The sequence below is a fragment of the Rattus rattus genome, chromosome 1, assembly GCF_011064425.1.
Source record: "Rattus rattus isolate New Zealand chromosome 1, Rrattus_CSIRO_v1, whole genome shotgun sequence".
In the NCBI taxonomy this organism is placed as follows: domain Eukaryota; kingdom Metazoa; phylum Chordata; class Mammalia; order Rodentia; family Muridae; genus Rattus; species Rattus rattus.
In genome coordinates, this window is record NC_046154.1 from 198,159,081 (window position 1) to 198,174,706 (window position 15,626).

At 43.2% G+C, this 15,626-nt stretch overlaps 1 protein-coding gene across 1 annotated transcript in view; it reads right to left on the minus strand.

Moving 5' to 3' along the window:
* Positions 1-15,626, minus strand: part of Irak3 (interleukin 1 receptor associated kinase 3) — a 58,938-nt gene that overhangs the window by 37,980 nt on the left and 5,332 nt on the right. Inside the window, exon 2 of the mRNA XM_032912994.1 lies at positions 3,756-3,938. Within this exon, the coding sequence (XP_032768885.1) occupies positions 3,756-3,938 (183 nt within the window). The remainder of the gene's footprint in view (positions 1-3,755; positions 3,939-15,626) is intronic.

Below are 15,626 nucleotides of genomic sequence, written 5' to 3' on the forward strand. Positions count from 1 at the left end.
TGAAGTACCCAGTCACGCCTATATTCACTTAATAACGCTTTCACTGCACAGATCCCACAGACATTTAAATGCTTAGGTTACGAGATTACAGTCCCTGGGTTGGCTTATTATGTTTTTGTTTCTGTTTTGTTACTTTTTTACCCTTTTTACAATAAAGTATCAGAGATTATTATGTGTATGCAAACACACACACACACACACACACACACACACACACACACACGTGCACCCGATCAATCGCCAATACTCACACTCTTCCCCAATATAAGCTATACTTTTACGTTGTAGAATTCTGTCAGAACTGTGATGCTCTGTGTAGCATCTCACGAAAGAATAAAAATGCTTTTGTCTTTGCTGTTCTGGCTAACACTCTGATTCAACCTTAAGAACGTTTTGGTTTTTATGGTCTAGTTATTCTTATTTTCAAGGGTTTATCAAATTATTTGTTTACGAAACTAGCAACAAAACACCATCAATTAACCTTTCAAAAACCCTCAAATATTGTTCAAATCTTATCAGCCAATTTGATAAGAATCTATTTGATATCTATAGAACTTCCTTTCCAAACACAAAGCTCAACATGTCCTCCTCCAGAGGACACCACGTTCTCCAAAACAGACCACAAATTGGATGATAAAACGAGCCTCAATATACTTAGAAGGCTTGAATTATACAATGTACATTTTCTGACCTATGGGAAATTAAAGTAGAAATCAGCTGTGAAGAGGAACTTGGAAAAGCTCATAGAAACGGGAACATTAAAAAAAAAGTCTTGATCGATGAGTCTAAAAGTCACGACTGGTGAAGTAAAGACAATGGCAGAGAGAAGATTAGGAAATATTTTGCAATGAACCAATAATTTTAAAAAATAGCCAAAACTTAAGGTAGCTAAAAACAGAGCAGGGTTGAGAGGGGAAATTGTAACTGTGGAGTTCTACCTTAAGATGGAGAAATATCTCAAACCAGTAACATGTTTTCATTCTAAGGGACTTATTTTTTAAAATGGCAAAGTGGGGTTGGGGATTTAGCTCAGTGGTAGAGCGCTTGCCTAGCAAGCGCAAGGACCCTGGGTTCGGTCCCCAGCTCCAAAAAAAAAAAAAAAGAATTTGGAATTTCAAAATGGCAAAGTAAATAAACACAAACGGAAGGAATTCAGGTCTGAGTGGAAAACAGGGATTTTCAGCAAGAAAGATTCATAGGAAGGCAAGGAGGGCTCTGAAAAGATCAACAAAACTGGCAATAGTTTGGATAGGATGAGAACGGAAAGGAAGAAGGGAGAGAGGAAAGGAGGAAAGACAGGAAGGTGGGGAGGGGAAAGGGAAGAGGGAGAAAGAGAGGAAGGAAAGGAAGAAGGAAAGAAAGGAGAGAGACTCCTATTATTAAAATTAGGAACAAAAGAAGAGGGCTGGAGAGCTGGCTCAACAGTTAAGAGCACTGACTGCTCTTCCAGAGGTCCTGAGTTCAATTCCCAGCAACCACAAGTTGGTTCACAACCATCTGTAATGAGAACTGATGCCCTCTTCTGGTGTGTCTGAAGTGTACTCACTCACATACATTAAATAAATAAATCTTTAAGAAAAAATGGAAAAAAAGAACAAAGGAAGAGCGATCACTACTGATTTCATGGTTTTACTGAATCGTTGTTATAAAGGAATATTATGACACCAAAAAAATAAAATACACACAAAATTAGATAGCTCAGATTAAAAAAACAGATTCCTAGGGTTCTATCTACTAAAATTAACTCAAAGGGTAGTCTGAATGGACATATAATAAGTTAAAAAGGGATTAGTGTTTTTCAACATCCCACAGAGAAAAGCTCTGGCCCAGATGACTGCATTGGTTAATTCTAACAGCCACTCTCAGACAGCACACACACCGACCCCGTACAGACTCTTTAAATGCAGAAGAGGACAGAACAACTCCTGGATCATTCAGTGGGACCAATTTTATTTTGATACCAGTGGCAATCACAGAAAGTTACAGACATTAACCCATACAAGTATAGATGCAAAAATCCTCAACAAAAGACCAGCAAACCAAATCTACAAATATGCAAAGCATCACATGTCACAACTGGGTGGGATCTATCATAGAAACACACAATTTGCTTAAAACTGAAAGTAATGTAGCAAGGATACAAAAGCACATGTTCAGCTCAAGAGTTTGAAAAATAAGTGGAAATCCAGTACCCAGTACTCTAGAAACAGAGTTTCCTCAATCTGACATAAAATGTCCATGAAAGAAAAAACCTAGTCAAGGTCATGCTTCATGGTAAAAGACAGAATGTTTCCCCCTTAAAGTCAAGAAGAGGGAAGGGCTGCTTGGTCATACCATGTCTGCTAATTACTGCAAAGTTCTAGCCAGACTAGATAAAGAGACAACACACACCCTGAACCAGCTATTGCCACATATAACATTTCAAGTCCTTGAGCTACAAAAGCATTAAAATTTATTATCCTTTTGTTATTGAAAAAAGGTAACATTTCGTTGTCAGAACCTGATTGCTCTAAAATGGATCCTTTGAGAAGACCATAGAAAGCTGTATATCAAAACTGTGTTATCAAGGATGTTTAAAAGCTCATCAAGAAAATACTGACTTGGGAGATCACACAGCTAGTGAGGTGCTTTCTATGCAAGTGTGAGGACCTAAACTCGATCTCTAGAACCCACAAGATGAAAATAAAACCAAAACAAATAAGAAACCAAGCAACCCGGCAACGTAGGCATGGATAGAGCCTAAAAAGGAGGTAGGCAGGCAGATCCCTGGTGTTTGCTAGCCCTTCAGCCTTGCCTTATAGCTGAGCTCCAGACCAATAAGAGAAACTGTATCTTGAAAAACAAAGTGTATGACTCCCTACCTTGAAAGAACAAAACAAAACAACAACAATAGGAAGATGCAAGAGGTAAACAACTCAGATGTTTTAGGAAGGCCCTGAAACTGAGCAGATGCACAAGCCTCTCCTCCCCAAGATTATATGAGGGTAAATGGAGGTAAAGACATAATTACGACTTATCTTCCTATAGGCTCACATACTAGCTATCCTGGAATATGGAGTACAGCAGAAGAAAAAGAGCCAACTCCTAGAAACTATCCTCTGACTGGCACACTTGTGCTGCAGTGTGACTGTAACATGAACAAAAAGAAACAGACAGGACAAACTTGAGTGAATGGCATGTAAGTAAGGCATAATTAAATGACTTTGCCTAAAAAGGAGAATCACAATTTTATTCTGGAGGGATCAGTTAATTCAGAGAAAACCTAATTATTTTATTGTCTATAACTGGGAGATCCAATGTTGTTGCTAGCTTTTAATATTATAATAAAATAAAAATAACATTATATGCATTTTATTTAAATATTTCAGTTCTTATTCTGAGCTTTAGACAAAATGCTGATGCTTTTAGTTGCTGAATGAACTTCTAACTTAAAGTTCTATAGCTGCTAGGGGAGTGAGACATGGCTTTAATCCCAGCACTCAGGAGAGAGGGTGGGAGGTAGGACGGAGAATCAGGCAGACATCTGTGAGTTCAAGGCCAACGGGGTCTACATAGCAAGTTCTAGGTCAGCCTCAAAAACAAAACCAAAAATTTAGAAAGGAATGTACCGTATTGTTAAGGAATGAAGGAAGAGAGTGTCACTCTCAGAAGCGACAAGTCACTGACAGACAGCAAGGTAGGTCAAAGTCTGTGGGAAGGGCACTCCTGTTTCAAGGTGATAAGTCCCCATAGGATGGATATGAACACATGCTCACCATAGTTCATGATTAGATGGATAGCTCGTTGATGCCCCATCTCGTGGAGAACCTGTAAAAGGTCGCCGATGGTCTTGTTTTTCTGCGCCCAGGACCACAGCAATTCTCTTGTTCCACTTTTACCTTGGTGTACATATTTTTCAATATGACGAACATCCAGCCAACTGTTTGAAAGTCGCTCCGCTGTGGTAATCACAACAGAAAGAGGACAAGAATAGATTACCTTTATTCAAATACTTAGGATTTGTCTTGTCACCTTGTATATTTTTATGTCATTTGAATTGTAACCTTTTATTTGGACCTAATGTATTGTATACTCCTGCCTTGCCACCCCTATCCACAGGACTGCTCAGGACAAACTTGTGAGAATTAGTAACAATTGAACTTAATCTGGCTCTAGTCCCCCTAGTGGAGCTGTTTCCTCTCCCGTTCTAGAGTTTCTGCATTGCGTTTCTTTACCTCTGAGTCTGCTCTGCTCACCAACTGTTTGCCTTCCAGGCCAGTGGATGACAGTGTATCTTCCGTTTACAAGGTCCAGGGCTGTGGTCAGAGTGTTCAATCACCCTACCAGCTTACTGCAGTCCATTGCTACAGTGTTGCCTGCAAGGTCTCTCTATTACAAGTTAACCTTTTAACTATGATGTCTCCATATAGACACTGCTTAGATTTTCTTTTGAGCTGTTCAGTGGGTCTTGTCTATCACAATTACTACTACAATACATTTGCTTAATAATGATCTTTTCCGTCTGTATCCATTTACAATATTTTTGTAACAGTGTACAGTTTTATTCACTCAACTCTTACTGCGTATCGCTATGGTCTTAGGGACATTTTATTCTAAAGGGTAACACTCTAATAATATCATATGGTGTTGCCGCAGCTGTTTCGCTCTGTCCATCTGAGTGGGCCCCTGTCTTCTGGCAAGGTCCATAGGTTACATTACTTCCTCATTTTCCGGCTCTATGCAATGTTCTCATTTGTTTGTTTCTCCCTTCTGCAAGGCTGCAATTAACCGCTTGCTCAAACAACTGTACTTTCTCTACCAGAAATGGTGTTCCAAAGCTAAGGTCTCATCGCTAGATAGGACTCGAGCTTTGTCGCTAACAGACCCCAGAAGCAAATATAGCTGGCGAATGCTTTCATGTGCACTGATCCGTTGTCTAGGTTCTCAGCCTGCGTGCATGCACATTACAAAATAAGTGTCTATTCTGGTACCCCTGGTTTGGCAATAATACCACAGGTTGTGTGTTGTTCCTTTGTTCGTAACTTTATTCTTGAATAGCAAGAAACTCTGCTCCTGTTACTGACAATAGTTCTATTTAATTGGCCTTACTGTAACCATCACGTACTTTCCGAATATATCAGACATCCTTGTGAGAAATACGGGAACTAAACTGAAGTACAATAGGTCTTGCTGCCCTGGGCTGCAAAACATCCATTTAAGGTGTTGTTTACCAACTACTTAGGTTAATTCTTTTCTTCCTCACCTCTTCTTTGTGGTTATTACTCATTTGTAATACATTAAATTTATATCTATGCGATGGTTGTTTAAATATTTGTTCTATACGGTCTTGGTGTTGAACATTTGGGTCACTGAAAGCTGAGATCTGGGTAGGGCCAGGGAAACGTGTCAGTGGAAATCTACGCATTTCACTGCACTAAATGGTACATATGACTCACATAGGGTCTTGTGTAAATCCCCTAAAAGTGGTACCAAAGTTCTGTCCAATATTATGGCACCGGGGTTAACAAGATTTACCAAATGAAAGTTTGTGCTGTCTCACTGCACAACTGCACATTGTTAAGTGCATTGTAAAGTGAAAAGAAAGAAGAAAGAAGGCAACTGACAGAAGGCAAAACTCACTTGTTCTTGTGGTAATAGCCCAGGTTAGCTCAGTCCCTGTCGCGTTCTAACATTAAGTGGTGTATTTGGGGATAGCAGACGGTCATGATACCGCCCCATCACACCTTTTCCTCCGAGAAAGACTATAAAAGTTAGGGTCCTATACGTAGGCCCGTTAGCACCTGAGAATAATCAGGGGCATCCTGATACCATGACTGGTTATTAGAACTCAGCACGTTTGCCTTCTGCCACACTCAGATATGGAATAAACCCTCCAGCAGCCACAGCACTGAAAGATGCTGTTCTTTACCAGGCTGACAGGGACTCAGGCCGACAACAGTAAACTGCATGACGCCTTCTTCTGTTTAAAATCAGTTTCGAGGCTGTTCAGTTTTTAGGGAGTTGCTTTTCTGTTTATAGTGTTTGAAATCATATTAAAAGGACAGGGGTTTCTGATTTAATGTGGTATCCTCTGCCCCCACATTTCCATTTCAATGAGACTTTGCCAGCATACACAGTTTACTTGTATGTTATAGCCTTGCTAATATTCCCAGTTAAATCATAAAGCTGAGAGAGAGAGAGAGAGAGAGAGAGAGAATACAAAACCACAACTCCTCCCTGTTCTTTGAGCCAAAACTGACTTTGCAGATACCCTCAGTACTCACCAACAAATTCTCGATTCTCTATGCCATTGTTGAAGACTGAATTTCACTACCTAGTATGGTTATGAATGCCCAAATATCATTTCTACCAAGATGCTGAAGATCCAGGGTACAATTTACCAAGATTTTATTCCAGTCATAGTACAGTGCAAACACATGCCAACTTGGGGTGACTCAGGATTGACACAACTTGGCATGGTGGTTCAGCACATGGAGTACAGATACACTGGACCTTCAAGGGCTCCTCTTGGTAGCTGATAAAGCTGTGTTAAGCCACTGAGGTTTCAGTGGTGCTTGTTACCGCAGTGCAACTTAGTCTATCCTAACTGATACACACAAAGTTGCACCTTGAATTTTCTTGTCATTGAAGTGATGGCTTGTTTTGAAATAGAGTGAAAGATAGTGTCAGCTTCTGTGATGATGTATTAAGTGGGCAGGTGAGACATTTAACTTGGAGGCATGAACCGTCTGTAAGGAAAAATATATACAACCCAATATATATGCACCGCAATAGCTGACATCACTGAGTTGAAATGTCTTTTCCTTTCTTCTTTCAGGTCTCAAAAATGTTTGCATTCCTTGTGATTTTTAAGGGTTGGTGTCTTACAAAGAAGCCAGAACTACAGATATCAAATATATGTTTTAGATGTATGACCATTACAGAAGGAGAAAGGGTCTTTAAGGCAAAACTCTTGGCAAGAGGCAGTAACACTATTTTAATATAGAGTTGGCTCTTCTTATCTGTGAGCCCTGTACCCAGGAATTCAGCTAGGCACATATAAAAATATTTTCAAAAATGATGTCAAGAAGTTCAAAGCAAGACTCTGTATTGCTGGTACATCACGTACTGGAGTCGTAGAGCATTGAAAACTCAAGCTGGTGGTTATCTGGAGGCTTCACTCCTACTGACTAGCTTTCATAGTGCTGGAAGATGCCGTGCAGCTAGTGGGCTAGAAATCAACAGAGTTTCCCTCCTGGAACTCTTTGACCTACAGTAGCAAGTGTGGGCTGACAAGATATATGCCACGGGTTCAAGAGTAACGAGAATGGTAGAGGAGTAAATAACCACCTTCTGACTGGATTAAGGTTCACTCCACAAGTCAGAATTCATGCCTGGTGCCATTCAGAACCAAGAACCCCATGGCTGGGCAAGCTATCGACCCTAGGAAAGAACCTAATGCTAAATAATTCTGCTAAATAAACATTATAATAAATGTTCTTGTGAGCGCTTATTTTTTATTCCCATAGATTAATGCATCTCTCGACCCCTATGGCAGAAGCCTATTCTTCCAGTAGATGCTTATTAACAACACAGAGACACTCAACTGCTCAACCCGCAGAGAATGGAGACTATGAAATTGATTGACCCTAGGTGTGACATTTATATCACATCCTTCCCTCCCAAGGTTCAGGGATCTTCACAGGAGGAGGGGTGGAAAGATTGTAAGAGCCAGACTTAGAGGATAACCATAATGAGACACGCTCTGAAGAGATTGCTCAGTGGTTAAGAACACTGACTACTCTTCTAGAGGTCTCTAAGTTCAATTCCCAGCAACCACATGGTGGCTCACAACCACCTGTAATGGGATCCGATGCCCTCTTCTGGTGTGCCTGATACATAAAATAAATAAATAAATCTTTAAAAAAAAACAAAACCAAAGCTATAGTGAAACACTATTTTCCAGATACAACAACATAGGAATCCAGAGTGGCTGTAACTGCACTCACAAGACTTGTACAAGGTCAAGCCAGACCAAATCCCAACATGGATAGGGAAGGAACTCGCAAAGTCTAGCTCAGGAGGTCCGGGAGGCTGATGGATGCTGGGAAGCATGCGCACGGCCCGGAAAAGCCACATGGTTCTTCACCAAGCTACACTCGGGCCTCAATAAGGGAACTCATCAAGTTTAGAAAAAAAGATCACATGAAGTTTGGAGGGAATCGGGGCAGGGAGGATAGGGGAGGATAGGGGAGGAACTGGAAGGGAGGATATTGGGAGGGATTTCATATAAAGAAGACACATTATTATATCCATTGTGAAATTCTCATATCAAAAATTAATTATACCAGGGGCTGGGGATATAAGCCAGGGGTGGTGTCTGCGTCTGCCTGCTTTGCAAAAGCCCTGGATTTGATCCCTAACTCTACAACAAAAGTCAGCATTAAACATGCTCAGCTGTGTTCTTACTACTTTCCCTGAATAATACAATGCGACTATTTAGTTATGTGTGTTGACTTCCGTATTATTAAAAATCTACAAACGACTGCAAAGCACGCGAGAGGACTGTGTATTTCATAAGCAAATACAATGCTATCTTACATAAGGAAACTGATGGGTGATTTGTCTCTTTCTCAAACTGTTGACTGTGCCCTGGACTACTCACTGCCCACCCTATCTGCCCTTGGGGGTTAGAGGTGAGGTGGCTCGGAATCAACGACACAGACTCGCGGAGCAAGTGAGAAACGCAGAAGCTCCTTTCGTACTTTCCACCCGCACCCCAGCGGTTTCGAGAAAGCGCCTCTTCTACACAGCTGTTTCTGATTGGCTGGCATTTTCTGCGTCATCAATCTTTAGTCTCTCAGGCAGTCCTCAATTAGGTCCTCCTGCAGGAGATGCCTTTGCAGCTAAGAGGCCCCGATGTTTACATAGAGGTGGCCGCCATCCTTTCTCCTACATCAAACGTACCTGTCCTTTTGGTTAATGTATATTTTTCCTCAGTAGTTTATGTAGCTATCCCAACGAGCCTTTAAGAGCGAATTACTGTCATTTAAACACTTGTTCTTGACTTCACTTGTGCAGTCTCTTAAGCAACTGCAGGCGCCAAGTAGGAATGGAACAAGGAAACAGGTCCCTAAATAAAGATGGGGACACCAGGGATGGATCTCTACACAGGGAGTTTCAGGAACCCTGACTCAGTTTAAAGCAATTAATATCTCTAAATGGGGGCTCATTCTTAAGGAAGTATTAGCCAGCATAGGCCGACCTGGGATATTTCCATTGGAAAGCACGACAAATCAACTGTAAACTCTACACACTGTCCCCGACTTCCAGGGACAATAGTCTCCCATCAAAGCGGCGCATGACGGTGTACCCTTGGGTCCACACTGGAACATGAGTGTCTGTTGGTGGCTCTGCCATTAGCACACAGGGCAACTTCAATGAGTCACGGACTATGAATAGTTTCAAGCTACTTGTGTGTAAACATCTTTTCAGGCTACCTCACTAAAATGTTTACACAATGTGGCTGTACTTTCTCTGTCTGCTTTTAAGCCTGTGATGAGCACTGACTTCAAAATCCCCTCTGTCTTTTGAAGTTGGTCAGTGGCAGAGCAATTTCCATGCTCAAGATCCTGGCATAAGAACCTAACACTGGACAGGGCAAAAAACAAAACAAAACCCAAAGCCAACCACTTTTAGTCTTCAGAAAATGTCCTGTTCTCAAGGGTAATACTCCAAGGAATGTGTTTCCAGTGTCTGGGATTTTTATTCAGCCAAGGAAGCCACTCTCTTCTACTAGAAAGTTAATTTTCTAATTATTACTATTTTAATTAATACTATTAGCATTGGGCATAATGCACCACACAAATTAACAATATTCTTTCTTTTTTTTTAAAGATTTATTTATGTGAGTTCACTGTCGCTGTCTTCAGACACACCAGAAGAGGGCATCAGATCTCATTACAGATGGTTGTGAGCCACCACGTGGTTGCTGGGATTTGAACTCAGGACCTCTGGAAGAGCAGTCAGTGCTCTTAACCACCGAGCCATCTCTCCAGCCCCAACAATATTCTTTCTATAACTCAGGACAGGTTTTGCTTTTTTAAATAAATAAGGTCAGTTCCCTTGGACTTTACATCTCTGGTATCCGGCCTAAGAGCATAATTTCATGGGGGCAGAGACGGAAGACCCTTCCTTGAGCCACTGCAGTCAGAGAAGGACTCGGGGAAGGCTAGACTTCAGCCAGCCACGAAGCAGGGGCAGCTGGGCAAGGTTTACTCAGACTGAGGGAAGGAGAAAAGGTCTGTGGGATGGAAACTCACAACGTTCACGAAGGAGGAAGTGCCATCGAGTAGAGAGAAGGGAACACTTACAACTTGGGTTCAGAGAGAAACAACCCAGGGAAGTTTCTGTCCAGTACCCAGGTTCAGTTCACATTTGGCAAATGACAGGAACCCTGAGTACAGGAACAAGAATTTGAGACTTTCTCCCACCAGCAACGAGGCCAACCTCAAACATCTGGAAAGTCAGAGAGTCGGTGGCTTCAGCATCATTTTATGGCTCACGGTTCCCACAAGAGCAAAGGCACAACTTACAGGAATTAAGGGAACCGGTTAACTTTCCAAGGCGCAAAGACGTCAGCTTTCCTAAGTTCCATTCCTCATTTCCCTTCCTCTTTTTTCTTTTTTTTTTTTTTTTAACTGCTGGATTTCCGTTTTAAAAGGGCAGCAGGGCGTGACCCCGGGCTCTCCCCTCCTGCCCTTTGCCAGAGAAACTACCACTGCCAGGCAGCCCTCCCTTAAAGTATGTTTCTGGGTCTGAGACTCGGCTGGGGTGGGAGTGAACAGGCATCAGACGAGCTGGCCGTTTCAGCTATGGAACACTGAGCTGGGCAGGGTGTAAGGAAAGTTAGATTAGGCAGGAAGCTCATTCCTTAGTTCTTGGTAAGAGACCGGCAACACTGCTAGAATCAATACTGCCTGCCTGCCTGCCTGCCTGCGTGGATGGCTTCCAGGACTAGAAATTAAATATGTTTTCTCTTTCTCTTACGGGTGATTCATGGTGCAACCTTAATAGCTTTTTCCCTAAAGATGATGAATTTTGAATTGAAACACCGCTAAACAAAGACTAATTATCCGCAGCCATAAAATGTATAATTCATTTAAATCCAATTCTATAAAACAATAACTCCAATTTGTGGCAACGGGGATGCAAGTTCTTGGTAAGTTAGCTACCTTCCGCACTCTTACTTTCCCCCATTGCTTCCTCCCTTCTCCCTTCCAGAACACAGGACTTTATTGCTTCATCAATCAAAGAGGAAAGTTCCCAGTGCTTAACTGTGTTGTTAAAGAGCATTCTAAATTAAAAATAGAAAGGAAGGAAAATGAGCTGTAGCTGTTGAACACCATTGTTTTGGAAGGTGTGGTGGCCGTCCCCAGTTGTCAGCTGTATCTGAAATGAACTAGAACCCAGACACAGAAGGCACACTTGTGATCCTCCCAACCTCGAGGATCTGGAAGGCTTTTGATCCGGATTGTGAAGGCTAGTGCCCATGAAAAGCTTAGGCCCAGGCAAGGTGGTCCAAACCTTTAATCCCAGGAGACAGAGACAGCAGATCAATGAGTTCAAGGCCAGCCTGAGACAGGGCAAGTTCCAAGTAAAGAACAGCTTAGGTCCTCAAGTGGTGGTCACACCTTTAATCAGGGCCACACCTTCTGCTGGAGCCTACAGTAGGACAATGGGAAAAGAAGGCTTCCTTCTCTGCCTGCCCTTTTCTTTGCCTTGCTGGCAAAGGAACCGACTCCTTCAGGATTCCAGCTTGTACAGAAGGCCAGCGGAAACACCTAGTCTCGTGGGACTGAGCAGTTAGTGACTAGATTCTTGGCCTTTCCTTTCACAGCGGCCCGTTGTTGGATTAGCTGGACTGCAGACTGTAAATCATTCTGGTAATTTCACTTCATCTGTAGAGACATTCCTCAAGTTCTGTGACTCTAGAGAACCCTGACTCTTGCAGAAGGCAAATCTTGTCACAATATAAATCAAAAAGATGCCCTGAGAAGCTCAGAAATCCATTTACCTGGAGAAGACAATTACTACAAGAGTATCCCTAGGTGCTCAGAGGTCGCTGCAGGCTGTTTTGAGCAGGCAGAATTGTCTCGATAGTGCTAACCACTGGGGAATTCAGTTACAGAAATCATGTCTCCGTATGCAAATATGTCTCCGGAGGGGGGTTTTTAGAATAACGCAACACGCCCCAGTTTGCAATCTGTATTTGCATGCAACCATGTGCCAAAGCCCTAGGAAGTTAAGATAAGAGTCTGCTGTTTGCTTTTAGGTGACCTAATGGGAAAACAAAGAGGATTCTTTTCAGGTTTTCTACAAAAGACACAAAGAAATGGGTTTGGTGTCAGCAACAGCAAGAACGGCAAGACCTGTAGGACAAAGAGTGTTTTTAAATCCCCAAACAATAAAAACAGAATTCCAACGTGTGAGTTACCTACACATTTCTCATACCAGACAGTGTTAACACGAGGGTATCAATTATGTAAGAAATGGTCCTCGTCTACACGTAAGCACAGATGCACTCTATTTTGTGCCTGAGTAACTGTCACCATCACTAATGTCCCTCCATCTAGGTTTTGCTAGACCCACAGGAGGCCTTGAAGGTAGTAGCCCTTGGGTGCTAAGAGCAGAAGCCACCTTGGGCGTCAGCAGGTCAGCCTGAAATTTAGAGTCTCGGTAACTTCGGCTGGGCGACGTGGCGCGCACCTTTAATCTCAGCAAGCACTGGGCGGAAGCAGGAAGATCGCTGAGATTGAGGTCAGCCTGGTCTACAGAGCACGGTCCCATACAAAATGTCTAGTACTTCTCTCCCACACCTCTTTACCGTGCTGGTCTTCCTTACCGCGTGTCTGTAAGTTTGCTCTAAACTGACTTGGAACATCTTCGTGAGCAGATGGCAGTGCCATTCTAGCACCGTCTTTGTTGAACATTTTACCTAGTAAAGATTTTAGACGTTTAAATGATCCGCCGAGTCATTATTTGCTCTGTTCCAGCTGTAGTGTTACATGTTATTAAAGACAAATTAAAAATACAAACAGAAAAAAAAAAAAAACCCAAACAGTTGCCTTGCCTGGGGTGTGTCTCTCAGACTCTGTGATGTCATGACAAAGCACCTGAGCAAAATAACCTAAGGAGAGGAAACAGTTATGGTTCACAGGCTCAGAGGTTTCAGGCTAGCACAGGAGGGCAGTGTTTCTCAACCTATGGGTCGCGACCCCTTTAGGGTTCTGTCGCTCAAGACCATAGGAAAACACATTATGGTTCATAACAGTAGTAAAATCACAGCCATGAAGGAGCAAAGGAAATAATTTTATGGTTGGGGCTCACTGCAACATAAAGAACTGTATTAAAGGGTCACAGCATTAGGTAGGATAAGAACCACGAGGGTAGGGTGTGGTGGAGCCCGGCATCTCAGGTTAGGGCTGCCTAAAAGAAGAATGAGAGGTAAGGTATGCACTAGTCCCCAGCCCTTTCTTCCATCCAGGCCCAGGTTATGGAATGGTACTGTTTACACAGCGAGAGTCCCCTCTCATAGTTAACGCTCTCTGGAAACACTCGCAGACAGTCCCAGAGGATCTACTGGTCCCCTAGGTACTTCCCAGTCCGATCAGGTTGACAATCAAGAACAACCTTTGATAGGAAGCACATTTCTAGATGGAGAATGAACAAGATCAAACATGAATGATGTGAAGCGAGACGCGGAAGAGACGACAGTAAAACAAGAGAAAGGGAGCAAGAGGGAGGCGCGAGTTTACGGGGTTTCTCTGGGGAGCCCTGACTGTCCTGGAACTCGCTCTGTAGACCAGACTAGCCTCAAACTCACAGAGATCCTCCCGCCTCTGCCTCTGGAGTGCTGGAATCAAAGGCGTGCGCCAGCACGGCAAAGATTGGGTGTCCAAGAAGCAGCTAGGGTAAGCGGAAGCACAGAGCAGGTGAAGAGGGATGCCTCAAGGTTGTCTGCAGGACAACGGTCTGGTGTGTTCAAGAAACAGAGAGTCAACATCGATGAAAGAGGAGGGAGAGGATTTAAGTGGGTGAGAGCTGCACGCTTAGTCAAGGTGAGATGGCTACCGCAGGGTTATGAATGAAGTAGCATTAGTTAGTGTAAAAAGCCCACTGACTGCTGTTTTGAAAAGGGATTTGAAAAGGTTAAAGGAATCTGACCCAGTAGCCACCCGATCCAGGTAAAATTCTGACGTCAGTTTGGGTGACGGCGGCTGTGGTAAATGGTCATATTATTAGATACATCAAAAAGGCAAAGACCAACATATCAGTTGCTTAGAGACAGGATGTGGCTTGTGTGTGTGTAGAGGGGAAACCGAGAAGCTACAAAATATTAATCTTTTGGCCTAAATAAATGAAAGACAGGGTTGCTATTCATTCAAATGGGAATGTTTTGGGGAGTGGAGGAGAGACATTGTTTTGAGTGTTAATTTGAAGACATCCGTCAAGTAGGTGAACAAAAGGGTGGAGCTGACATTTAATAAAGACCTAGGCAAGAGAGTTGGGGGTTGGTGACATCTGAATAGACTTTAGCAGAGAGTGGGCCACGGATTAAGCCCAGAGGCCCCATAAGAGACAGAGAACCATCGGTAACAAGGGGAGGGAAAGAAGCCCCGCATGAATGAGGTTCTAGAGATACGGAGAACTCTGTGGGGAAAGGGCAGTGCGTTGTGTCAATGAGTATGAAGCCAGGGAAGGAAAAAAGCACTGCATTCTTCCATGCTAAGAAGGAGTGTAACTGGACCAGTGAGAGGTGAAAGGCAGAACAGAGAAGGTTCAAGAGACAATAAGGCAGTGGACTATGTGTGGCCCTTTTGAGGGAGAAGAGACAAATGGGCTGATAGCTCAGAGTTGAAGTAAGATAGAAGTGCTTGCTGACAGGAGCCTGGTATGGCTGTTCCCCGAGAGGCTCTGCCAGAGCATGACCAACACAGATGCAGATGCTCACAACCAACCCCAGACTGAGCCCGGGGTCTCCAGTGGAGGAGTTAGGGGAAGGACTGAAGGAGCTGAAGGGGATTGCAACCCTATGGGAAGAACATCTACCAACCATACCTCCCCACAACAGCTTCCAAGGACTAAGCTATCAACCAAAGAGTACACATGGAGGGCCCCATGGCTCCAGCTGCATATGTAGAAGAGGATGGCCTTATCTGGCATCAATGGGAAGAGAGGACCTTGGTCCTGTGGAGGCTCGATGCCCCAGTGTAGGGGAATGCTAGGGCGGGGAGGGAGGAGGGAGTGGGTGGGTGGGTGGGGAGCACTCTCATAAAAGCAGGGGGGGGGGATGGGACTGGGGGTTTGCAGAGGGGAAACCTGAAAGAGGGACAACATTTGAAATGTAAATAAATAAAATAACCAATAAAAAGAGGAAGCAAGATCTAATGAAAGCTTTGTCAAATGGGAGAAATGACACTGAGGTAAGTCAGGCTTTATTCTGTCTTCAGAAGGGGAAGCTTGGCTGCACCTGAAGTGGAGGATACACACAGAGCCTCCTTCTGAAGAAGGCAATGTGGAAAGAGGAGGAGAAAGAGAATTTTTATAATGTGGGCACCCAACAGACACTGCCTTTGTCATGGCAA